This window comes from Mytilus edulis, chromosome 9 (assembly GCF_963676685.1).
Source record: "Mytilus edulis chromosome 9, xbMytEdul2.2, whole genome shotgun sequence".
Classification (NCBI taxonomy): domain Eukaryota; kingdom Metazoa; phylum Mollusca; class Bivalvia; order Mytilida; family Mytilidae; genus Mytilus; species Mytilus edulis.
In genome coordinates, this window is record NC_092352.1 from 3,992,243 (window position 1) to 4,019,009 (window position 26,767).

At 32.3% G+C, this 26,767-nt stretch overlaps 3 protein-coding genes and 1 pseudogene across 5 annotated transcripts in view; 3 read left to right on the plus strand and 1 right to left on the minus strand.

The window, feature by feature from the left end:
* The first annotated feature begins 5,997 nt into the window (after nt 1-5,997).
* On the plus strand, nt 5,998-10,836 carry LOC139489444 (uncharacterized). The gene is made up of 6 exons (XM_071275769.1): nt 5,998-6,094; nt 7,372-7,398; nt 7,770-8,099; nt 8,598-8,804; nt 9,619-9,691; nt 10,347-10,836. Exons 1-6 carry the CDS (start codon nt 6,031-6,033, stop codon nt 10,600-10,602), a joined length of 957 nt encoding a protein of 318 aa, XP_071131870.1. The 5' UTR covers nt 5,998-6,030; the 3' UTR covers nt 10,603-10,836.
* A 5,884-nt stretch (nt 10,837-16,720) lies between these two features.
* Nucleotides 16,721-26,767, plus strand: part of LOC139489445 (spermatogenesis-associated protein 20-like) — a 243,655-nt gene continuing 233,608 nt past the window's right edge. Inside the window, exon 1 of one of the 3 annotated variants that reach the window (XM_071275770.1) lies at nt 16,721-16,833. In XM_071275770.1, the coding sequence (XP_071131871.1) occupies nt 16,799-16,833 (35 nt within the window). In that variant the 5' untranslated portion in view covers nt 16,721-16,798. Of the gene's footprint in view, nt 16,834-23,979; nt 23,999-26,767 lie in introns of those variants that run through there. The other 2 variants (XR_011656183.1, XM_071275771.1) reach the window with 2 other exon arrangements.
* Nucleotides 17,152-19,578, plus strand: LOC139489447 (uncharacterized; annotated as a pseudogene).
* Nucleotides 19,512-23,425, minus strand: LOC139489446 (uncharacterized). Its single transcript, XM_071275772.1, has 4 exons — nt 22,907-23,425; nt 22,504-22,577; nt 21,643-21,764; nt 19,512-21,092 (listed from the first exon to the last, which is right to left on the minus strand). The coding sequence occupies exons 1-4, from the start codon at nt 23,266-23,268 to the stop codon at nt 19,992-19,994; spliced, it is 1,659 nt and encodes a 552-aa protein (XP_071131873.1). The 5' UTR covers nt 23,269-23,425; the 3' UTR covers nt 19,512-19,991.

Consider the following 26,767-nt stretch of genomic DNA (forward strand, 5'->3'; position numbering starts at 1 on the left):
ATTAACAAAACTCGTTATTAGCACGGTTGATATTGTTGACGTTTAGTTTTTCTCTTAATTGAAGTTCTTCTAACCATTTGGTTATAAACAATGCTATAATGAATATTCCTTTTGGAAAAAAAATACTATATACTGTATACTATTTCTTCTAGTGGAAATTATATTCTAGATTTGTTTCGTTCACTTGGAATTGATATTGTATAGATATTTCTGTTTCATGACAATATTATATTTCCAGATGATAACAAATGTATCATTCAATGAGAAAAAGGGAGAGCTTATTGTAATTCCAAAAGACGGGGAATTTACAATCTCATTCTAAGTACCACAATAAAAATAGTATTATTAAATATTCGTTATACATATATTACTAAAACGGATTAATCTATAAAGTCCTATACTAAACTAGCTATTGCTCAAACACGAGCCTTCGCTCTAAATGAGACCCAATCACACATCTTAACATAATCCTACCAAATAACAGAACCATAACATAAAGGTCACAATTATGCCGATCTTGTCAGTAAGGGACTTCCCGTCCGACAATAAATCCTTGCTGAAGTCGGTCGATTAAAATTGTTTAAATTTTTAGTACGATGCTTCATGCAGTGTCGCTCATTAAAAGTTAAAGAATATTTCTCTCTGGATATTGAGGCAAAATTATTGCCCATATCCAATATACCCTTATCATTCAAGTTACAGTCCATATGTCTGCTCGTCATACCATTCCACATATGTATCAGAATTTTCTTTTTAAACTGTTTATTTGTTCCCGTCCTGAATATATATAGCAAACAATCAATCAAACAAAATATTTTTGATAAATTGTTGACCTTCATAACTTGCCGTCTGTCTAAAGAACACACATCTCCAGACAAATTTGGTCTTAAATTCGAAAACGGGTCTCCGATGTTCATATAAAAAGTAAAACTAAAATACTGAACTCCGAAGAAAATTCAAAACGGAAAGTTATAAATCAATAGGCAAAATCAAATGCTAAAACACATCAAACGAATAGAAAACTGTCATATTCCTGACTTGGTACAGGCATTGTTAAATGTAGAAAATAGTGGATTGAACCTGGTTTTATAACGCTAAAACTCTTAGTTGCATGAAAGTCGCATCAATTTGCATTATATTTATAACGATGCCTGAACAAAAATATGTTTCTGACAACTGTTTAAAGCTTTTATTAATTAAAAAAAAACCATTCAATTTATAGTCAGTTTAAATCAAACACAACTCTTCAATCTATGGTTCAGTTTTTTAAAAGCATCATTTCGAACTTTAATTACCACCAAATAACATTACACTACATTTTACGGACAATTAAAGACCATTTTCTATATTGTAAATTCGAAAAATGAACAAAATGTGTATATCTCATTCAGACCCTCCTACTTGAGATCATATGCTACTTAGGTATACAAAGTTGTATTGTTCGGTTTTTCTTATTGTTATTCTCCTCTTTTTCTTCCTTCCTCTTCCGCCAATTTTTAAAATGAACATGTCTGCACCAAAACCTCTTGTATGATTTACTTAAGGTTGCACGATATGTAAGAGTCATATGTCAAAAGTACAATCAGGGGTGTATTTGTGCATTCGGGTATAAAGAGAGGTTCTTTGGGGGCCAAAGGTAGACGGGTTTACTATACTTTTTTTCCTTTATTTTTCAAATTATCATATTTTTAAAACAGTTAGTGATAGACACAATATTTATAATTGATAAATAGAGTTAGTACCCAGGAGTCACTTATGCATATTACTTAACTGAAACAAATTTTTCTGCACTTTACCCAATGTCCGCCGACCTTGGGATAAAATGTGATTATTGAAACTTTGCTTGGGATAATTCGTAAAGTTCAGCACCTTTTGACAATAATTTATTGTCAGTTTTGTCCTCTTGGTTATCATGTATTTGAGAATGAACACAAGTTAATTCATCATCGTGACATTCCATTGCAATTCAATTAAGGTTTCAATACGAATTTTGTCTTTTCAAATCAAAGTCTCCAAGAGAAAAGGTGAAGAAATCTAACATAAATTGGTATGTAAAATCTTTAATTACTTTTTAGCTCACCTGGCCCGAAGGGCCGAGTGAGCTTTTCTCATCACTTTGCGTCCGGCGTCGTCCGGCGTTAACTTTTACAAAAATCTTCTCCTCTGAAACTGCTGGGCCAGATTTAACCAAACTTGGCCACAATTATCATGCAGGTATCTAGTTTAAAAAATTTGTGGCGTGAACCGGCCAACCAACCACGATGGCCGTCATGGCTAAAAATAGAACATAGGGGGTAAAATGTAGATTTTGGCTTATAACTCTGATACCAAAGCATTTAGAGCAAATCTGACATGGGGTAAATAAAGTAGTATACCGCTGTTCAAACTCATAAATATATGGACAAAAAACAAAATCGGGGTAACAAACTAAATCTGAGGGAAACACACCAAACATAAGAGGAGAACAACGACACAACACTACAATGTAACACACACAGAAACGGATAAAATTGTTTCTCAGATGAAGATCTATCTGCCCTGAAATTTTCAGACAAATCTGACAACCAGTTGTTGGGTTGCTGCCCCTGAATTTGCAATTTTAAGGAAATTATACCGTTTTTTGGCTATTATCTTGAATATTATTATAGATAGAGATGAACTGTAAACATCAATAATGTTCAGGAAAGTAAGATCTACAAAAAAGTGAATATAGCTAAAATGGTCAGTTGACCCCTTATGGAGTTATTGCCCTATGTATTAATTTTTTACCAATTTTCGTAATTTTTTGTAATCTTTTACAAAAATCTTCTCCTCTTAAACTACTGGTCCAAGTTAAAAAGTTATTGTGAAACTGCCTATTCTAGAGGTGGCGTGAATCAGATGTGGATACTTAAAAATTCCAAAGATCTTTTAGAGTACATACAATCTAACTCTCTTTCATCTTGTAACAGTATTAAAACATTTGACTTCTCTACTCTTTACACAAGTATTCCACATTCCAAACTTAAAGACAAATTAAAAGAGTTGGTATTACTTTGCTTCATAAAAAAGAATGGCCAACGTAGATACAAGTATCTTGTCTTAGGGAGGGATAAATCCTACTTTGTAAAGAATCACTCTGATTCAAACAAAAAATTCTCTGAAACCGATATTATCAAGATGCTTGATTTCTTGATTGACAACATATTTGTTACGTTCGGAGGACGTGTTTTTCAACAGACTGTCGGCATACCAATGGGAACAAACTGTGCCCCTCTACTTGCTGACTTGTTTCTTTATTATTATGAGGCTGACTTCATGCAGGAACTTCTTAACATTTTGTTCATTTTTCGAATTTACAATATAGAAAATGGTCTTTAATTTCCTGTAATTAGTTAATACTTCAGCTTTATCATGTACATCTTTTGAATATTCATTTTATTAAATTTACTGTTTGCAAAAGTATAAATTACTCTAGATTATAGGGATTTTCTGGTAACTTAACGGAAAACCCTTGCCGTTTTTGGCACAACCTTTTTGATCTTTTGGTCCTCGATGCTGTTCAACTTTGTACTCGTTTCGGCTTTCAAACTTTTGTATCTGTGCGTCACACATAGGTCTTGTGTGGACAAAATACACTTCTGGCGTATTAAAATTTTGAACTTGTTGCCTTTTGTTGGCTGTTGTTCGTGTGATTCTTTGTCAATTGTGTTCTCCAATTTATTTATATTGTAGTCCTGTGTTGTCATTTTGATGTTATATTTCACATGGCCATAAAAGTGCGAGGTTTGGCATGCCACAAAACCAGGTTCAACCCACCATTTTTTCCTTTAAAAATGCCCTGTACCAAGTCAGGAATATGGTCATTGTTATATTATAGTTCGTTTCTGTGTGTATTACATTATAACGTTGTGTCGTTTGTTTTCTCTTATTTTTGAGTGTAAATTCACATTGCGATAAGACGTGTCACGGTACTTGTCTATCCCAAATTCATGTATTTGGTTTTGATGTTATATATATATGTTATATTTGTTATTCTCGTGGGATTTTGTCTATATGTGTTACATTTTAGTGTTATGTCGTTGTTCTCCTCTTATATTTAATGCGTTTCCCTCGGTTTTAGTTTGTTATCCCGATTTTGTTTTTTGTCCATGGATTTATGAGTTTTGAACAGCGGTATACTACTGTTGCCTTTATTTAGGAAGAAAGATAAGAAGTTAGCAATATCCTTTAACTCTACTTTCCGCTATATAGATGACGTTCTTTCACTAAACAATTCAAAATTTGGTGACTATGTGGAACGCATCTATCCCATCGAATTGGAGATAAAGGATACTACAGATACAGTTAAGTCAGCTTCATATCTTGACTTACATCTAGAAATTGACAATGAGGGTCGGTTGAAGACAAAACTTTACGACAAAAGAGATGATTTCAGCTTTCCAATTGTGAACTTTCCATTTCTAAGTAGCAACATTCCAGCAGCACCTGCATACGGGGTATATATCTCTCAATTGATACGATATTCCCGTGCTTGCATTTCCTATCATGATTTTCTTGATAGAGGGTTACTGCTCACAAGGAAGCTATTAAATCAAGAGTTCCAAATGGTGAAGTTGAAATCATCCCTTCGTAAATTTTACGGACGCCATCACGAGTTGGTTGACCGTTATGGAATAACCATTTCACAAATGATATCGGATATGTTCCTCACGTCGTAACTACAATCCCCTTCCCTTTCATGAATTTGACCTACCGAATTAGACTATTTACCGGATTTGTAATCACATAAGCAACACGACGGGTGCCGCATGTGGAGCAGGATCTGCTTACCCTTCCGGAGCACCTGAGATCACCCCTAGTTTTTGGTGGGGTTCGTGTTGTTTATTCTTTAGTTTTCTATGTTGTGTCATGTGTACTATTGTTTTTCTGTTTGTCTTTTTTATTTTTAGCCATGGCGTTGTCAGTTTGTTTTAGATTTATGAGTTTGACTGTCCCTTTGGTATCTTTCGTCCCTCTTTTAAACCATACTTGGCCATAATCATCATTGAGGTATATTGTTTAAAAAATGTGTCCGGTGACCCTGCCAACCAACCAAGATGGTCGTCATGGCTAAAAATAGCACATAGGGGTAAAATGTAGATTTTGGCTTATAACTCTGAAACTAAAGCATTAAGAGCAATTCAGACATGGGGGTTAAATTGTTTTGAAAGTCATGATCTATTTGCCCTGACATTTACAGATGAATCCGACAACCGGTTGTTGGGTTGCTGCCCCTGAATTGGTAACTTTTAATAACTGATAATTTTCAGTAAATACAGTAAATTTAAAATACTGATAACCGATAACAGTAATTTCATTTATCTGACAGAAGACAGAAAACACTCAATTAAAAAAAAACTAAAAAAAAAAAACAGAAGTCAAGGACAATTAATTTCATAACAATGTCAATTTAAAAAACAACAGATAATAGCTTATTATTCAATTATATGTAACAGTTAACATGACATGTATTTTCAACAGTTAACAAAAGTTAGAAAATGTTTTTAAACATCTTAACAGAAAAGATCGTGCCGCCTCCCTCATAAAAGTATTTCTATTGGAATTATCATAATAATTTCAAATGAGAGGGATCTTTTAATTATTTTTCGCAGTATTCCTATACATGGACTTAATGTACTAACTGTTAATATAGAATGTCCTTGTCCTATATGAATCGGAAAAAATGAAAATAGGTATGCTACCAAAATAAAAATAATAATAATAACAAAACCCCATTATTTCCTAACACAGATTTTCAAATATCTGTGTTCGTATTGACATTTGAAGACAGATATAATTAGTTATCAATAATTCCAGTATCTACTAGTATATCTTTACTTATTAGAAAATATTCATCGATTCTTTAACTCACCTGATTGGTTTCCTAGGTAACGAATTCTTCGATATGTGATGTACCTGGTTGTAATGACAATCAAGTTAATAGATATATAGGTTAGTCACTTAGTCAGACGGAAAAACAATGTCAGTGCTGTTATATCCAGGAAAACTATGAATACGAATTGTTTTTCTCCTTTTATCTTTCTGTATTTTCTTCGGGAATCGGATAGCACAGGTAAGTCTGTAAATATTAAATAAAAAATATATGATTGTTATTTGAAGACATATAAAAAATTATTCTAAATGTTATTCGAAGAAGTAATCTGCTTGTTAAAGAATAATGGCAGATAAATACACGGAACTAATACCGTAACGTTAACTTCTTTAAAATGTCTGCGAAGACATAGCGCTTAAACTAGCCAGTTATGGAAAAAATACGTCAAGCGCATATGAAACCGCATTGTACTTCAAAGATACACGACCAAGGAAATAGTTATACCTCGTTTTTAAGCCGTGAAATTGTCGATTGCAGGTATGATGATAATATGCACGTGTCAAGGAATGAGTGAGAAGGTGAAGACTCAAGTATTATATTACATTGGCACACATTTTGACCTTTCTTCTGTTGATTACTGCCTTGAGAAGAGAAAATCACAGATTTTAATTTAACAATATTGGTTCACCATTTGCATTTTCATTAATGTCAAATTGCGATGGACGTTATGATCAAAGGATATACATATCTTCTGAATAAAATGGATGGTAAAATATCCGTTTACAACAAAACTTATTTTGACACCTTATTATTGATACACATTGTTACAAACATTTGATTTTTAATAGAAAGAGGAGAAGGAAGATAACAAGGGGCAATCGTTAAAAAGAAAAAAAAAACAAACATCCAACACATTCTGTTGTTATCTTTATTTCAAGTTCTTGAAGATAGAGCAGTTAACATGATCAACAAATTTTGAATTATTCAACGAAAAAACTCTTTATATTTATACTAGAAACTGAAGTCAAAAGATAATGTCAGGTTTTTATTTTCTTTTTTTAGAAGTTCTCGTATTTAGTCAACCTCGTAAGAATTAAAACCATGTCAACAAGAAAAGGGACACCTATGTAACCCATATGAATGTCGACTAACTATTGGTATACACGTCATTTAAACGTAAAAAAACAATGTTTTTAAAAACAAAACTAGAATTTTTATGTTGTCAGTTTAAGTGAACACACCATTTTCTAGCATGGTAACGGTCTTTTTGACATATATATTCGAGTTAGATGACAGGAATTACATTCGGAAATAATTGAAAAAAATCTTCTCTGGTAATGACTAATAAAAATGAGGATAACTTACTTCACTGATCATTCTATATAGCTTAAGAGGTTCCACGAGAAGAATCAATAAGTTTGCTCTAGTAGTCGGAAAAAACAACATTAAAAACAGGTCTCCTAGTTATTATGAATAGAAAAAAAGCATCAATAAAAACAACATAATTTTATTTGTAGGTACCTGTAATTCAGATACTTTACCAGGTAATCTATTTTGATTTTATCACTTATATTGTATATTGTATATTTCTTACATTTTTTTTCATAAATAAATAAATAAAAATATGTGTTGTGTACGATGATGAGAAAACGACCTAACAACACGTTTAGATAAAGAAATATTATCATTTAAACACTTATTTTTACAACAAAAACAAATTATGATTTTTTTTATTTGAGCAAACGATGAAATCTACACGATTTACGAATATTTTACTCAAAATATTTGTAAATTCAATCAAGTTTACCATAAATGTTTCTACCAGATTTAATAAAGTCAGAATTATAAAACTTGACTGGCCAAAAAAATAACCGAAATAATGAGTAGTAATATTAAATGTTTATTTTACATTTAGTTGTTCGAATGTGTATGGGTGGAGCAGCTATAGGTCAATCAATATTGATGGATTTCACGGATGCAGATTTATATAACTTCCCTACATGTGCGTGTGACGTAATAATTAACGGTGGAAATGCTCTGTCCTTTAGCCAGATATACGCTCCAGGATACATACAGTGTGGAACTTCTATTACTATAAAAGATAACACTGGAGATATACGTTATATTGTGAATTGTTCAGGACAGACAATGGTAAACAACTTAAAAAAAGGTGATAATATCGAAGTCATCCTGAAGCGTCATTTTAATGATGCTGATGCCAAATACTGCTATCGATTAGATATCTGTAAGTGATACTTATATCCAGAGTTTAAAAAGATAAACAATACACGTAAATGTGCTCTTGTATGGTAAATGATGACGCAAAACGCCAATGATATGGTATATCACTATTCTAAATATTACATAGGGCTCTAGGTGTATTGGTATATTGAATATTCGAGGGTGGTATGTAATTAAGGGTCTATATTAAAAGGGGTTATTTATCGGCATGGGATAAATCAGAGGGTTGTTATGTTAAAAATGTTTTTTTTATATGAAAGTTCTTTCTATAGGTATTCATCAGAGTGTCGAATGTCGTCATGTGGTATTTCAGAGATGGTTTATCGGTACGGTTTATCAAAGAGATTGGATTATCAGCTTTTGGTATATTGATATGAAGTGTGGTATATCGGTATATTGTTTATCGATGTATAGATTATCATATTTTTTGGTTAAATAGTAATTTTTCTATCTTGCCTGTTTATATGATAATTTGTTAGAACCAGTATTGATTATATTTCAGCTGGAACCAAATCCCCCTCGATCCAAGTGAGCTGTCAGAAGCATACAACATCCACAACAACTACCACAACCACTACAACCACCGTCGCCACAACAGACGGCAAACTAACAACTGGGCTGACTTCATCAGAATATAACATTTCTGATAATACATCGGCATACAGACATAACCAAGATAAGTTACACGAGAACTGTCAACAAACAACAGGTCAGAGTTCATTCCATAACTCACCACAGGACCAATAAAATACACATTCTTTTAATGAAAGTTGATTTTGATCGGTAATAAATTAAAAAGTATTTATCTTTTTCATTTGTCGATTTAGTTTGTACAATGACAAAGTAACATGAAAAATGAAAATATTAAAAACAACCAACAAAAAAACCCAAAATTACCGAAAACCTCACCTGAGCACATGTGCTTGTATTAATTTATAGTGCAACCTGATATTAAATAATAATTCAATTTATTTAATTAAATATCAGACAGTCTTCAAAGATTTATCATGCACTTCTATTGAGGTCTATCACAGTAATTACAATTGCATATGCATAAGGAAATATCACGTGACATAGAAACTGCATCTTTCGTAAATGTTGCAATAATGGTAAACCAAAAAAATCCCAGTATACTTTTTTTCAGTGTCGGATCCAAAAGGGGGGTTCCGGGGGGTTAGAATCTCCCTTTTTTGGACGATCAATGCATTTGAATAAGGACTTGTGGCTGGAACCCCCTCCTTTTTCAAATGGCTGAATCCGCCAATGTTATTATTTATGTAATAACATATTTAAATCAAAGTTAACATTTATTGATGAATTAAATATTTTCATATTCTGCTTAAATATTGTATAGCTGAAATACGGAAGCATTATTTCTAATACCGGAAGATCAAACATATTTTTCTTAGAAAATACTCGTTATTCATTTTTGTCCTCAACGTCCGTATAACTTTCTGTGTTATTTCCTTTCATTATATAAAAGCATGATATCATAAACTACATGTATTTTGTATATCTTTTAGTGGTTATATTGGCGTCTTTGTTTGGAGTCTGTTTGATTTACTGTGTTGCCATTACCATATATATCATAAGAAGGTAAGAAATGAATGTCACCATATAAATTATACTCAACTTAACTATCCTGGCTAATTCTGCAAATTGATTGGTTACCTTGAGAGGGTATCTTGACTCATCTATTACGTAGATCATAGCCACTATTAAAATTGTATACATTAAACGCGAGTTCCGTCTGCAAAAGACTCATCAATGACCGCGATCGTAGCAAACAAATAATATAGGGTCAGATAAAGTACAGGCGTAGTTAAGGATCAATAATTCCATAAGCTTTTTCCAGATACATTTTATATCCTAATAAGTTATATACACGTTCATTTCCGTAGATATGGGTATTTTAGTAATTTAAGTACCCCAGGTCTTATTTCGTATCGGGCGATTGTTAGGGAAATTCAGACAAAAAGTGTCCCACATGAGAACAACTTCATTTTTAATTATCTAATTTTTTTTTTAATTGAAATTTGGAAATTTGACATACTTTTTACAGTGGAACCCTACAGGCAGTCAAATATTATTTTTATAAATATAAGAAGTTTTTAATCGCGAAACAAAAAAAACTAAAATAAATCATTTATTACTCAGACCATCAACCGTGAAATTGATGTCAGAGGTCATTAAAAGTTTACAATTAACATATTGGTGATACGTCATATCAATTTAGTATTCTTTCTTTCAGGGGACAACCAAAACCAGCTGTAGACGGATGTATTGACAGACATCAGGATGGTGACGACATTTATGAAGAAATTCGACCAACCTATATCTCACCGAATAATATTCCTATTTATAATCCTTCAACACGGCCATTACCGAATCCAAACACAAGTCAGACAAAATTAAGAAAAACGCCTCTTCCGTCACATACGAATAATACGTACGACCGAGCGGAAGAAAAAATTGGACAGACTATTTATGTTAATCACAGATTTTAATACCATATTTACGAACGCTCAGTTGTTTATCAGCACGTTATTGAAATTACATCAATTATGCAGATGATATAACATCCTACTTTTATACGTTACGTGTATTGTGTTCTTTTAATTCAAAATTTACATTTAAGGTATGATAAAGAGATAGAGGATGACGAAGTCTTTATTGGTCATACAGTAGAAGGAATGGTAATTCCGCTCGTTTGGTCCCTTGAAATAAAAAAGCTTGAAGTAATTTTAATCTATTCAAGAACATGATTCAGAAATTCACAAGGCATTAGTCTATCAGATTCTGAATTGTGTAAGGCCTTTATAGGACATTTACCCATACCTAATTGAACCGAAACTATGTGTTAAACGATCTGTATAGGTATATACTTCATATCAACATGACGTCAGAGAAATATCACAATTAACGTTTCTGAAATGAAGTATCCAGATTTTGTTTCCTATTCATTTATCCGTAACAATAACGAAATTCTGAAATAATAGACGTATTTGGCTTTCTAGGTGCAAAATAGTGACTATTTCCAAACTTCCTCTTTTCAGTGAAATCGAAAAATGTGTTTTGAACAAAATATTCATTTGAATGATGAAGAAGTCAGATTTTTTTAGTATTGATATCGACCCCCCCCCCCCTTTCCACAGTCATACTGTTATGAGGACAAGGTGTGCAATATATCTCAAACACATTGGATAGCGCTAACATTTAATACCAACATTTTTACAATTGCCAATTGTTGGAGCGACCACGAAGAACATTGTTATTCTATGTGTTTTGTGTAATTTTTGGGGTTGAAGGATTTGTTGTACTATCATGTTTTTTTTTATAACATACTGTAGACAAAAACAAACATGACAAACTCGATAATGCATCACTAAAACAAAACCGTTTAAAATACCTTTTTTTGCAGATGAATTTGTGGTAGGAATATTTGTCTTTCGGTCTTAATAGATAGTTGTCTCATTTGTAATCATATACATCATACCATATCTCTTCAATTGTATATGCTTCGTACTTCCCTGTGCTTTCGTGATATAATAGATCTTATAGTTTTTAAATCCGAGTTATATTGTAATTGTTATAAATTAGTCCATATAAGAAAAACTGTCATCATTATTAATTCCACAACCAACATTTAACTCTGAGCGAAACATTATGATGTATCTATAGATGGTATAAATGGATCACGACGGTCACGGTCATGCGTGTTGCTTACACATTATTTTTTTTTAATATATGAAGACTATAAGTCTAATTATGTAACATCTTACTTGCAGAATAAACATGCATGTACACATCAATTTAATATTTTGGATCGTTTATTATTCACCTTTATTATCGTCTCCTTTAACATTAATTTTTCATAACTAAATTTTACCATGTTATCATTTGAAATTGTCTTTCAAAATTTGTTTTATTTAAAGGAAATATTTCTGATTCAGTACTTCTTCATCATGGTACCTTTGGAGCAATTTATTTGTGAAGGAGCACGTTCCTCGTATTAAGGTCTTTATATTGTAAACATGCATTTGCGTAGCATATCACCTTAGATATTTAAAATAAAATCATTAAAAAGTAAAAAAATAAATAAATAAAGAACTCCGAGGAAAATTAGCAAAATCAACATCTGAAACACCTGAAACGAATTGATAACTTACTAAGCTCACAAAGTTGTACGCTAGACGCGAGTTAAGTCTACAAAATATTCATCAGTGGCGCTGGAACTAATACGTCATTTGATAAAGCAATGAGGATGTTACTGCTGAGAAATTGGTACGTTTAATTCATCACGTTTTTAAAAGATTCCAGTTTGGAGTTGTTTATTTGCATCAATACTAATACAAATATTCAGACATAAATGGTTTACTTTAACAAATTGTGACGTCTAATTGGCACCCATATTGCATCTTCTAATATCTATAATGTAGACCATTAGTTATCGATAATATCCTTCATTTAAATTCATCATATGATATATGAGCATCTAGTGAAGTAACATTAGTTCCGCTGATATAATGACATGGGAGTATGCATAGGAATGTAGGCTATTGAGTGACAGAACATCATATTTCTGAAAGTGAAATAAAAGAACAACTAATACTTTTTGCTTTTGAGACATTAAAGAACCAACAGACACGGCTTCCTCCGCCTCATTTTAGACATACCTCGAATTTGACATACACAGTCATCGTACCAGAATCTATGATAAACGAGACGATTTTAATTTTGAAATGATCAATTTCCCTCACCTTTGTAGTAGCAATATACCAACTTCATCTGGATATGGGTTTACTTTCACAACTTATTCGGTTTTCAGAGCTTGCAGCTCCTACTCAGACTTTGGAAAATGTCACCAGTTTGTAAGAAGAAACTTGATAAACCATGGGTATGTCAAAGAACGTCTCGTCCTTTTTCTAAAAAAGTTCATCGGAAGGTAGCAAGACCTTGTTGATAAATATTCCGTAACAACTTCAGAAATACTACACGATGGTCATGAAGTATATATTCTTGGTATTGACGTTGTTTGTCATCTTAATAACGTGTTGTTATTCTTTTATTTGTCTTTATTGATATTACTTTTAATGTTAAGTCTGGGTTTTTTTTGTGTTATTCATTTGACGTGGCTCTGTACTTATATATCCCGTCAATGTATTATTGTTCTATGATTTCTTTTGTTGTTTTTCATTTTTTTGCTAATATGCTTTTTCTGTATGTCTTTTGTGTTTCTTGGTTAAATATGACGTGGCTTTGTATATATACATCCCGCCATTGTGTTATTGTGTCATGGTAAATGTTTGTTATATATCTGTTTGTTTTAAAGTGATTAAGATAATACAACATTGACTGATATACCCCTATTTTTGACATTTATACTTATTATGTATGTTTGTTTGTTCATACATCGTAGTAAATCGCTGTTCAAGATGTGAAACAAACGGTTTGATTAATTTGAACGCTCAAAATTTTCTTTTCGATTACTGAAAAATTTTCAAGAAAGTTCCAAACCCAGAATTACACACGAAAAATCGTTCAGGGAAGGGTCAAAGTATGGATCGTTATTACGCAGATATGGCAAAGTACACAAAATACCGATTTTTAAGTTGCAAGCTGGTTCAAAGCCCAATTTCATTTGATCTATAGAACTTTTTTTAATATAGTATAACATATTAATCAGTAAATCTCTATAGCGGTTAAGTGTGAAGACATCATGAGCAGTCAGAAAAAAAGTATAACCTTTTCAATGTCAAAACATAAGTATCGACAGATTGTAGGAACATTATGGTTAATAACTGGATAGTTTGTTAACTGGATACTAATAGTTTAGTAATGTGATAAATCATTAAATAAATTATTGTTCTCAATATAAGTACATTTAAGACACAATTCTAAGATCAAACTACAAATTCAAGAAGGCGAAATATACCAAACCGAGAGTCTTACCCATAACTACAGTTATGTCTCACTCTGTCCCATATCTTGACTTACATCAAGAAATTGACAATGAGGGTTTGTTGAAAACCAAACTTTACAACAAAAGAGATGATTTAAGCTTCCCAATTGTGAACTTTTCATTTCTAATTAGTAACATTCAAGCAGCGCCTACATACGGAGTATATGTATATCTCCCAATTGATACGATATTCCCGGGCTTATATTTCCTATCATGATCTCACTGAAAGAGGGTTGCTCCTCACAAGGAAGCTATAAAACTAAGAATTCCAAACTAGGGAAGTTGATATCATCCATTCGAAAATTTTATGGACGTCATCACGAGTCGGTTGGCCGTTGTTGAATATCCCTTTCACAGATGATAGCGGATATGTTCCTATTGTCGTAAGTAAAATCCCGTCCTCTTTTCACGAATGTGACCTACCGAATGAGACTTGTTATCGGCTTTGTTCTAACACGAGCAACACGACGGAACACTTGAGATCTCCCCAGTTGTTGATGGTGTTCGTGAGGTTTGGCCTTTATTTTTCTATGTTGTGTTTTGTGTTCATACTATTGTTTGTCTGTTTGTCTTTTTTTTAAGCCATGGAGTTGTTGATTGATTGATGAGTTTGAATATCCCTACAGGTATTTTTCGCCCCTCTTTCAAAAACGAACTGACAAGTCAATGGCAAAAATCGAAAATTGACGAAATTACAAAAAAAACTTTAACACAACGAAGAAAACTACCGACTCAGCAACACGAACACAACGAAAGAGCCGGGGCGATCTCTGGAAAAGTGAGCTGATCCTACTCTACGTATGGCACCCGATGTTTTGCTCGTGTAAGTACAGACTCGGTGATTATCTAAAACGTTAGATCACTTTTGAGAAAAACACGACGGATTATTGCTGTGCCAATTGAAATATATAATTTATCGAATGATATCTGTTACAAAGATATCTTATATCTGATATCTCATATCGGTCAACCTTCTCGTGATGGCTTCCGTGAATTTTTTAAGGGATGGATTCCACTTCACTTCTTCAAACTCTTGGTTTAAAAGCTGTCTTGTTAGCAGCAACCCTATTTCGAAAATCATGATAAAAATGCAACATCAGAAATATCGTGTCAACTGATATATAAATTTCATATCCAGGCGCTTTTTGAATGTTGCAACATAGAAATTGAAAGTTCACAATTGGAAAGCTGAAGTCATCTCTTAGTGTTGTCGTAATGATTTAATTGTTAGCCAGCGGCCTCATTGACTTTTGCATACGTTAGACAAGATAAGTGGAATACTTAAGTGTATGTATTATATTATCCTTTATTATAGCAAGGATTTGTATAGTATCTTAATATACAAATCCTTGATTATAGGTTCGATTGGTAAAACTTTTAGGAAATTTTAATCCTCAATACTCTTTAGGGAGCTACCATTTGATTTTTATGGGGGGGGGGGGGGGGGAGGGGGGGGGGGGGCTAGGATGAAAAATTTTGTCCTGCATTTTTTTTTAGCTGTAATCTCTGTCCTGCCTTTTTATTTTTCACTCTGTTCGGTCCTGCTTTTTTTTTTTTTACTTTATCCTGACTTATTATTACCTAAATTGTAGTCCTGACTTTTTTTTTGCAAGTGTCTCATCCTGCCTTTTTTTTTTACTCAAAACTCCTGTCCTGCCTATTTTTTTCAAATTCCATCCTAGCTCCCCCCCCCATAAAAATCAAATGGTAGCTCCCTTAATTTCGTACTTTATTTGGATTTTTTTATATATTTTTTAATCAATCGTCACTGGTGAGTCTTTTTAGACGAAACGCGCATCTGGTGCAAATACAAAATTTCTATCCTGGTATCTATGATGAGTTTATTTGGGTAAAAATTGATAAACTTTATTAAAATAATAAGTATATATTTTAAAGCCAATCGGTTTGATTAAGGATGTTTGCTTGTCATGTTTTGGAATTTTTGTCAAATTTTCGAAATCCTCTATTTTTATCCATTTGAATACCTTAAACATTTTGCCCATTGACCCCCATTTTTCTTTTTACATGTATAATTATAAGCCATTTGTAAACAGTGGCGGATCCAGGGGGGGGGGGGGGGGGTCCGGGGGTGCGCATCCCTCCCTTTATTTTTGCCGATCAATGCATTTGTATCGGGACATATGTTTTGCACCCCCCCCTTTGCCCTGTTTGCCCTGGGTTAGCACCCCCCCTTTCGAAAATTCCTGCATCCGCCCCTGGTAAAAGTCTTATAAAATCTTATTTATTTTTTAATAGTTTTTGAGAACTTTAACTGGTCAATGATAAAGCTATGAAAAACCAAGAGAGATCGTTTTACCGCTAATATCTCATAAACAAGCACATTGACCCTTATATATTTTTGGCTCTTTTTATTCCTCAATTTATCCCTTATCAATATATACTAGTGTTATAGAAAGCTATTTATTTTGAAACTGAGCAGCGAACTTCCTGAAAGGAGTTGCATTCTTTTTAAAAGTATTTAGATTTTATAATTAAAAAAAACGGATTCTAGAGGCTAATATGATATTTATGAATATCTAACAACGAATAAAGAACCGGTTGATAACTTCACATGCTTGTGTACTATGTGGTCTGAAGAAGTTGATAAAGATAATGAGGTACTCCATTACAGGCGACACTTTCATATCAAGGGAACAGTAAGTCAGTTTTTTGAGATAAAAAAATGTCGTTTCTTTCCCCACTCCATCTCCTTCGCTGTCAGCCGTCAGAAATGAGTTCAAATGAATAAGTTTTTAATACTTACACAGTTATATAGGTAATGTTATATGAGAGACATGTGCAAATAGAAAGCACACATTTATACTTATAGAATTGTACGACAACAGTCATACTACACGGTTGTGCCACGTCTATCTAACTTTACATTGGAAAATAAAGGACCTTGGCTGCCATCCATACCCTCATACATATGCATGTGTGTATTTTAACATGTCAATATACCAAACATTATTCTGGCTAGAAGTATGCTCGTCTTTTCTCTTACTTATAATACGTAAGATTCAGATTACCGAACGTCAAGAACTCTTTTGTACATGAAGGTACGTAAGTCGTGTGACGTCGGGGCAACTATTTGTTTACATTGACGACAATGGACTCTGATTTTAAGAATAAAAACGTCCCGGAAATCAAACAGTTCTTGAAAAACAGAGGTGTTAAAACAACGGGTTATAAAAAGAGTAAATTAGTTGAATTAGCTGAAGAAGCGGAATTACAAAAGATTCCCGCCTTTGAACCCGATAATTACATATTCGCAAATAAAATACGGCGAACTGTAGATGGTGTCGAGTTGCCGCATCCCAAGACTGTTATTGATTGGTCTGATGATTTAAATACAATTCCAATAATTGAAGCGTTTGATGTTAATCATTATTTAAAAAACATTTGTAACTGGACAAATGAACGTTTGAAAGGCTATAAAAATGACAACAGTTACCGTCTTCATTCTAATGGACATATCCGTGATGTTAGGCAGTCAAAATTTCACAGCGATATACACTATGTAAAAGCAGCATGTGTACCAGAAGAGAGACAGTCTGCTGACCCGTACGAAGTTTGGATAGTGGTCCTATTTGATGGGTCAATACATTCAGCAGAATGTACATGTGTGGCGTAAGTTCTTACATGAATAATCCGAGTCCGAGGGTGTGGGTGCCGATGGGGTTTACAGAATAGAGAATAATGGGGTGTTAAAATATAAAGAATAACGCAAGAAAATAATGAATAGATTGGTTAAAAAGTATGTTGAAAACAGAAAAGAATAATAATATCAAGAATACAGTTATCAAGTACATGTAATTGTAGAATTCTGATTAGCCATATCTGTTTAAGATAAAAATGAAAGTAATGAGCCAGAAAAATTAAATAAAGATTAAAAAAGATGAATAATCACATCAAGAATTGCCAAAAAAATGTGTATTTTTATTATGTCATCTGTTTTTGATTTTTAACCTACATGGAATACCATATTATCAGTTCACTCCAAATTACTGTAAAGGGCACATAAAATTAATTTCCATTTTTTTCTCTCTCAGAATTATCACCTTCAAAAAAGAGATGCAAACAAGCGGGGATAGTCAATGTTGATTTTTCAGAGACAAAAGATTTTTTTTTTCAAGCAACTTTTTGTTTTTATTTTTTAAATATAGGGAAACATTGTTTTTTGAAAATGTTTAATCCCTCGAGCACTTCTAAAAAATGAATACTTCAGTGTATATAATTATTTTACAGTGGTGATGGAACATGTAAGCACGTGGCAGCACTCCTGTTCGGGATGCAAAGATTTTGTCAGGATTTGTCCGATAGATCGGTTATTTCTGTTACTGACAAGGCTGCTAAATGGGTTAACCCAGTCAGAACATCAGCTCCAGTAAAAATAACCTCTTTAGACCTGAGGAGTGAGCCTACAGGACAACCACCAATCAAACCAACAAGTGACCATTATAGGCCTTCTTGTCATAACATGACACCACATGCTGTAGAAAAAGAAATGCTTCGGTTAATAAAATCAGAAAACTTACCAGCATGCGCAGCATATGTTCTGTCAGATAGCTCTGGTTCGGAGTATGATTTTGAGTGTTTGCCTGTCAACATACTAGATCTAGCAACACAATTTAATAATGATGATTCGTCAGATGATTCACTTGAATCTTTTATTGAGCACATACATAGAAATATCCCTGATAATTATTTCACTGATATATTCGAAAAGACTGTCAGTCAGAGTGATAGTGATTTGTGGTTTTATCAGAGACATGGCAGAATAACAGCTTCCATTTTATATAGTTGTCTTCATTTTTCAGGAAGAAACCCTGATGGCCATCTAGTCAAACTCATTTTAGGTCTTACAAACAGTGTTAATTCAGACTTGCCTGCTTTAAGACATGGAAAAAAATTTGAACATGTTGCTAGAGAGTCTTATATCTTCATGACAAAAAAAATTTGCATGATAATTTAGAATGTAAATTATCTGGGTTTGTAATTGACAACAACAGTCCTTACTTAGGTTGCTCTCCTGATGGTTTACTAGAGTGTAAATGCTGTGGACAAGGTTGTTTGGAAATAAAATGTCCATATAAATTTTCAGAAGAAACACCAATCAATGCTGCTTGTTTAGACAAAACAAACTTTCACATAGAAAATGATACTCCACTTATGAAGAGAAATGACACATCTCCGTATTACTGTCAAATTCAATGTCAGCTTGCAGTTACTAAACGAAAATGGTGTGATTTTGTATTATTTACTTTTAAAGGTGTACATCATGAGAGAATACCATTTGATGAACAATTTTGGTCTAATGTTTTTCCAAAACTTGCATCATTCTACAGTTCATATGTTCTACCAAAAATTCTGCTAGTATAGAGTCAGAATTACACATGTACCAGTTGAATACTTTGTTTGAAGTTCATTACAATTCACAATATAAAACAGTGATAAAGTTTGGTTATATAATTTAATTTGATTAAACATAACTAAAATAAACAATATTAAACATAATAAATATCATCTTTTATGTTAAGACAACTTATGATATATGTCGCTTTCAATATTTAAAACATTATCAGCTGATAATGTAAATAGTCTCTATTCTTCTAAATTTAGAAAAGACAACTCTTTCAAATGGGAGATAACCTACTATTGTGCATAGACGTGTACATCTGTTAGTTTTGTAATTTTGAATACATGATAAAGCCATATTTCCACTACTTATCGGTTTTTGAAAGAAAATTTTAGAACAGAATAATTCTCTTACTTAAGCTGTTGATTTTTTTTAATCAAGGAATATAATTTTTAGTATTAACATGAATCATAAAAGAAAAAAAGAAACACTGGATAAAAAATTGCCAATCATTGCTCCTTTAATTAATATATATGTCAAATAAATTTCAAATGATTTATTAAACAAAACAAGTTTTATAACTTTTGAACTAATGGTTTCATCAGGTTACAAAAAAATCCTGCAACCTTAAGAGCCTGATTAGCAACAGAAAGTGAATTTATTGGCATAACACCACTTAAGAATTTATAAGATTTCAGTCTCTGGATTGATCTTTCTACATGTATTCTCAAAGAGGCTATGGATTTTGATTCCTTAATCTCCTTTGCCGTAAGACATCGTCCTTTTCCATGTTTACATGGTCTGGTAAATGGTGGCATATTTAAGGTGGCACCTTTTGATAATAATAAGTCTTTGATTAAAAAACCTCTGTCAGCCATTACATGATCCCCCTTTTCAATCAGATCAATGAATCCACTTCTTTCAGTAATGCTCCTATCAGAAATGTTACCAGTCCATAAGTCAGATATAAACGAAAAAGCTCCATTTGGTGTTATACCTACAAGCGTTTTAAAAGTGTTCTTTGACTTGTAATTTGACCACGTTTTTGACTGTGCTGTTGGGTTTCTTGGTCTCTGCACATAAAATTCAGTAGCATCGATGATTACACGAGTGTTAGGATATTTTCTACGAAATGATAGAGGCATATGTTTTTTAATCTTTTCCTTAGATGGCCATTTAATAAGTGGTCCTAAACATTGTGCCATTAAAGATATCCAAGTCGTGAAAACCCTGCTAATTGTTGACTGTGAAACACCAAACAAAAGAGACAACACATATGTGTTTAGTCCTAGCCTCAACCTCAAAAGAGTTATAACAAATTCTTCAAAAAAAGTCAACTTCCTTGAAGCACCAGGTTTTTTCTTATTATTTACTTGCCATCTTTTACCGTCACTTGAGTCAGGACCCATCCAGTATTTCATTTTTGAAGCATGTCCTTCTAATAATTTAAAAATTCCAAAAAGCATTGAAATACTTGGCAGTCCAAGAAAACATTTAACATTACTATTTGATTTAGTCAACTTTTCAACGAGTTTGTCCTTTAGCAGTTCATCTGTATTATTAAACTTCTCATTTAAAACTTTATTTTCCTCTTTGGTAGCATGTAGTTCAACTTGTAGCAATTTAACTTGCTTCCGTAGCTGGTTATTATCTGTCTCATATCTTTGACATTTTTGCTGTGAAAAAAAGTAATAATTATAAATACATAAATCAATGCAAACAATTTATGAAATTGTTTTTGTATTTTTTGTTTACTTAAGTCAAGTTGGTAACAATAAAACAATACAGTTGTATGATTGATTGATTTTTGGTTGCTTAACATTCAGTGGCAAATATTTCATGCATGTTCAGAATGAAATACAGTTACACATGTATATGGTATAATGACTAAAAAAAAACATTTACATGTAATACTATATTTCAACATGTTCAAGTTGGATTACAAATTTTAAAAGTAAATATATATTTAGTAAAATGTTTGAATAGATCATATTTAATATTGATGTATTAATTTGAATATAAAAGCACCTTGCTTCTTACATTATATAATTTTTGATGTATGAACTGCCATCTAATAAATTAAAACGAATCAATTTTTGATTGAAATACATATTATTTCTATAGTTCATAAGAATAAGATTAAAAAATATCTTTTACATGGCTTTTGACTCTTATATCCAATGGAGGAATTTTCAATATCAGATAAAATCCAAATTAATTTCGTACCTCTAAGGTGTTGCTATTTTCAATTAACATTACACATTTTTCCTCAATGGAGACATCTTCACTAACTTCAGTGCTAGTGCAATAAGTGTGGTCCAAACTTGGCTTTTCAATGTAGGAAATTACTGAAAGTAAGTAAATATGTACTATTTAAATTAGAATTATTTGACTACAATCAGTCAAGATCATAGACTGTTTGATTTAAAAGAATTAAACGTACGAAATGTGCATGTAATTTAGAAAGTTGAAGTACAAAAATGTCATGAATGTAGGTAATCATTTTATAAATGGGAACTAGAACCATATGTTTAAGAGCCATAACTCTCAGAACACATATCTTTTCTACTGGACCTTTAAGACTGTCCACCAGTATACCAGTTGATGGTGTACATGTAGTGTGCAGACAAAATTAATCTGAGACTCATATTTATCTTTGCAAAATACTTTTTAAATTTTGTTTTTGAAGTTTAGTTTATTTTGTGATAAAATAATATTGGCAATTATTTTATCTTGAAATTGTGAAGATAAATTGTTTAAAATTTAATATATGACTTTTATATTTGTATTTTAATTAGAATTATATTATAATTGTTATAAAGCATTGTTTACTAATTGATTTTATGTGGTCATTGACTGATTAATCACAATTGTTATTGTTAAATTAAATTATGAAAACCATCCATGCATTTTAACTATAAATATATATATATGCCTATCAGAACATGCAGTCATACAATAGACTGACCCCTATGTTCCTTGGTTCAGTTACATGTACATGTAGCTCCCTCTGATTTAACAGTACCATGGTGGCACACTGACTATTTAGTCATGACATCATTTTTTATTAGTTTTACTTAAAATTACCTGGAATATCTGGTATGTATTTCTTTTGTCTTGGTACTTTTGGCAGTTGTGAAACTGTAACAATGTTTGCTGGTCTGTAAAATATATTAAAAAAAATAAATATATATATATCTTCATGTGCATACAGTCCAATATTTAAAAAACACTGTTCGTAAACATGAAAACTTTTTTTTAAGTTGTCAAAGCTTATTATCTTGGAGCCTCGTAGACATAAGACGGGTAATTTCCGCCTCTTATAAACAGATAAAAGGGACAAACATCTGTTTTCTACCCCCCCCCCCCCCCCCCCCAACACACACACACAATTTTCTTTTACTGTTTCATCATAATAGGCAAACAAGACAAAAATATATTGAAGAATGAAAAAGGAAGAGGACACTAATTTCAACTATTTGTCACTTACTGTGTTGTCAATATCAATTGTTCAATGGGACGTAAGGTACTGTTCTTGGTGTCTCTTGGTGTTCCAGTTTTGTAGTTGTTGTAGGCAAATAGGGTTGGGACTGCATTTTCCTTCGTAGGTCTTCCTTCAATAAAATGACGGGAGCAAAGTGCATGCCAGTGACAATTTGGGTCGGGATTGAACCCTTCCCTTCTTATCTGAGACAACCAGAGCTTCCTTAGTTTAGGATTCTTTATGACTGAAGGAAGTACATGAAAGTCGACGATACATCCATTTAAAATCATATCAGGATACTTTACAGCATTATGTTTCTTTCGTGAATCGTTGGAGCAACCCTCCGCTATGCAGTGAAAATTCACCATGCTTCTTTTCGAAGCTTTACCGCTCAAAAACTATCATAATAATTTTACATGACGTACATTTTATACATGTGTTTTGACACAAAACATGCCCATAATAACGCAAAATCTCGCAGTAAACGTTATCACTAGGGCGAGACTAACGGTAACCTCAAATACGGAACGGATAATCTGAATCTTACGTATTGAAGCATGCTTAGCAGAGAAGCAGTTCTGTATATAACCTTGTGTATTGTATTTTCTACCTACTAGCATGTTTTTCCGAATTTCCCTTTTATATGTTTGGACATAGACATGTTTTATATTTTCAAAGTCACTAGTATACTTGTGCATAAAATAATTGTATCTGAAATATATTTCGATCTCTAATTTATTTTTTATTTGAGTTCATTAGATCGATGGCACCTTTGTTGACAAAAACAAGCGTCTTGTGTTTTCGACCTATCTAAGAAACGGGTCTAAAGTCGGAAATGACATGTCGTACAAATCCGGAATAGGTTATAAACTTGAAACCATAGTTTATATCAAAGTGTTAGAGGCGATCAAATTTATGACTTGATGAATTAAATGCAGTAACATATATACAACTATAAGATATAAAATATTATTTTGATATCTTTTTTAGACAAGTTGTACACATTTCAAAATGAGGCACTTTGGAAGCCTTGTGTGGTCTTGTATATATTCATGTTTTTGTTTAATACTTTAGTTAATGCATTGTGAAGTGAGGTTGGTGAGTATTGTTTTTAATTTCCACTGCCAGACTTTTTTTTCTGTATATAAAAATTAACTGATATTTTATTTTTTGGTAAAAAGCTGTAAAGAGCATGCATATTTCCATATTCAAATTACCTTTAAGTATTAAATCTAACCACATGACAGTCATGTGACTTAATGACCTTGAAGGTAACTTTGCATGCAAAAAGACCTCTGCCATTTTTTTAGATTTTTTTTTTATAACAGATCTTTTCTTTTGGAAGGTTAAACTAGTATTAGTGAAATTGTACAAAAATTGATATCAAATAAAAAATCGAAAATACTTAATTATAATAACTTTATTTGTAAAATCTTCACCCACACGTGTAATCATTTGCTATAGTTACTAAGTATAGCAGCCAAATATGATGTCACACGGGCGTGAAAGTAGAATTAGGTCGAAAACGTAAGACGGTCGAAAACACAATACGAGACGATAATACCAATTTTCTCGACCTATCATCCTGGATGTCTGGTGTGAATTATTTATAGCTAAATTATAAGATATTTATATCTGTTTATAGAAAAATGATTGCCAATGAGACAACTCCCCACAAGAGACTAAAATGACATAGAATAGTGCAATGATCTATAAATTTGTATGGATATATATGTGCCTTGTCCAAAGCCATCTTATCTTCAGATTTTAGAGGATAATAATGCTGTTTTCATCATGTTCATATTAGATTTGAACAATTTGCTTATTTAGAAGATAACTGTATTGTATTTTAAGCTCAATTGATGCCATGTAAATAAGTGACGTTATCCAATCAAAATTAACGTTACAAACGTTGTTGCATCAGAATACCCTGTTGATGCAGGATGACATGTTATGAAGCATACAATATCCAGAAAATTTGGTTATCTGAAAATAATAATCATGCATGATAATAAGGACTTTGTCACCTGCCTAGATACATTTGTGTCATCACATGTAACTATATTCCAGAAGTTTGATATTGCATATACATATTAGGATGTCATCTACAGGTATTATTAGGATGTCATATACATGTATTATTAGGATGTCATCTACAGGTATTATTAGGATGTCATCTACAGGTATTATTAGGATTTTAACTACAGGTATTATTAGGATGTCATATACAGGTATTATTAGGATGTCAACTACAGGTATTATTAGGATGTCAACTACAGGTATTATTAGGATGTCATCTACAGGTATTATTAGGATGTCATATACATGTATTATTAGGATGTCAACTACAGGTATTATTAGGATGTCATATACAGGTATTATTAGGATGTCATCTACAGGTATTATTAGGATGTCATCTACAGGTATTATTAGGATGTCATATACATGTATTATTAGGATGTCATCTACAGGTATTATTAGGATGTCATCTACAGGTATTATTAGGATGTCAACTACAGGTATTATTAGGATGTCATATACAGGTATTATTAGGATGTCAACTACAGGTATTATTAGGATGTCAACTACAGGTATTATTAGGATGTCATCTACAGGTATTATTAGGATGTCAACTACAGGTATTATTAGGATGTCATATACATGTATTATTAGGATGTCATCTACCCGGTACATGTATTATTAGGATGTCATCTACAGGTATTATTAGGATGTCAACTACAGGTATTATTAGGATGTCATATACATGTATTATTAGGATGTCATCTACCCGGTATATGTATTATTAGGATGTCATCTACAGGTATTATTAGGATGTCAACTACAGGTATTATTAGGATGTCATATACATGTATTATTAGGATGTCATCTACCCGGTACATGTATTATTAGGATGTCATATACAGGTATTATTAGGATGTCATATACAGGTATTATTAGGATGTCATATACAGGTATTATTAGGATGTCATATACAGGTATTATTAGGATGTCAACTACAGGTATTATTAGGATGTCATCTACAGGTATGATTAGGATGTCATCTACATGTATTATTAGGATGTCAACTACAGGTATTGTGATTGTTTGTTTTTATCAGCTTATCTCATTAGATTAATTAGTCAAAAGTAAAAGACTTCTTTTGATAACTGTTCATAATGCTAAAATATTCTGGATTTTTTCTATACAACTAGTGTATCATATATATCTTAGTTTTACTTTACTATTATTGTATCATGTATCTTGGTTTCACTATATATACAACTAGTGTATCATATGCATGTATTTTGGTTTTACCATACAACTAGTGTATCATGTACATGTATCTTAGTTTTACTATCAAACTAGTATGTAGCTATTTTACTAAATTTTCCTTTGATCTTAATGACTGATAATTTTCTATCTCAGCTCAGTACAGTGATATGAAAAAATATCACTAGAAACTCAGTGCATACTTGCTGTTGTCATTGAAATTAACAAAGTCATCATACATTGTAGGTAAAATGCCTGTCCCAAGTCAGGAGCCTATAATTCAGTGGTTGTTGTTTGTTTATGTGTTACATATTTGTTTTTTGTTCATGTTTTTATATAAATAAGGCCGTTAGTTTTCTCGTTTGAATTGTTTTACATTGTCTTATCAGGGCCTTTTATAGCTGACTATGCAGTATGGGTTTTGGTCATTGTTGAAGGCTGTACGGTGACCTATAGTTGTTTATGTCTGTGTCATTTTGGTCTCTTGTGGACAGTTGTCTCATTGGCAATCATACCACATCTTATTTTTATATAGATTATCATTGGACATGTATCTTAACTTTATTGCTTTTCTCACTTTTGCCTCACTGACTCAAG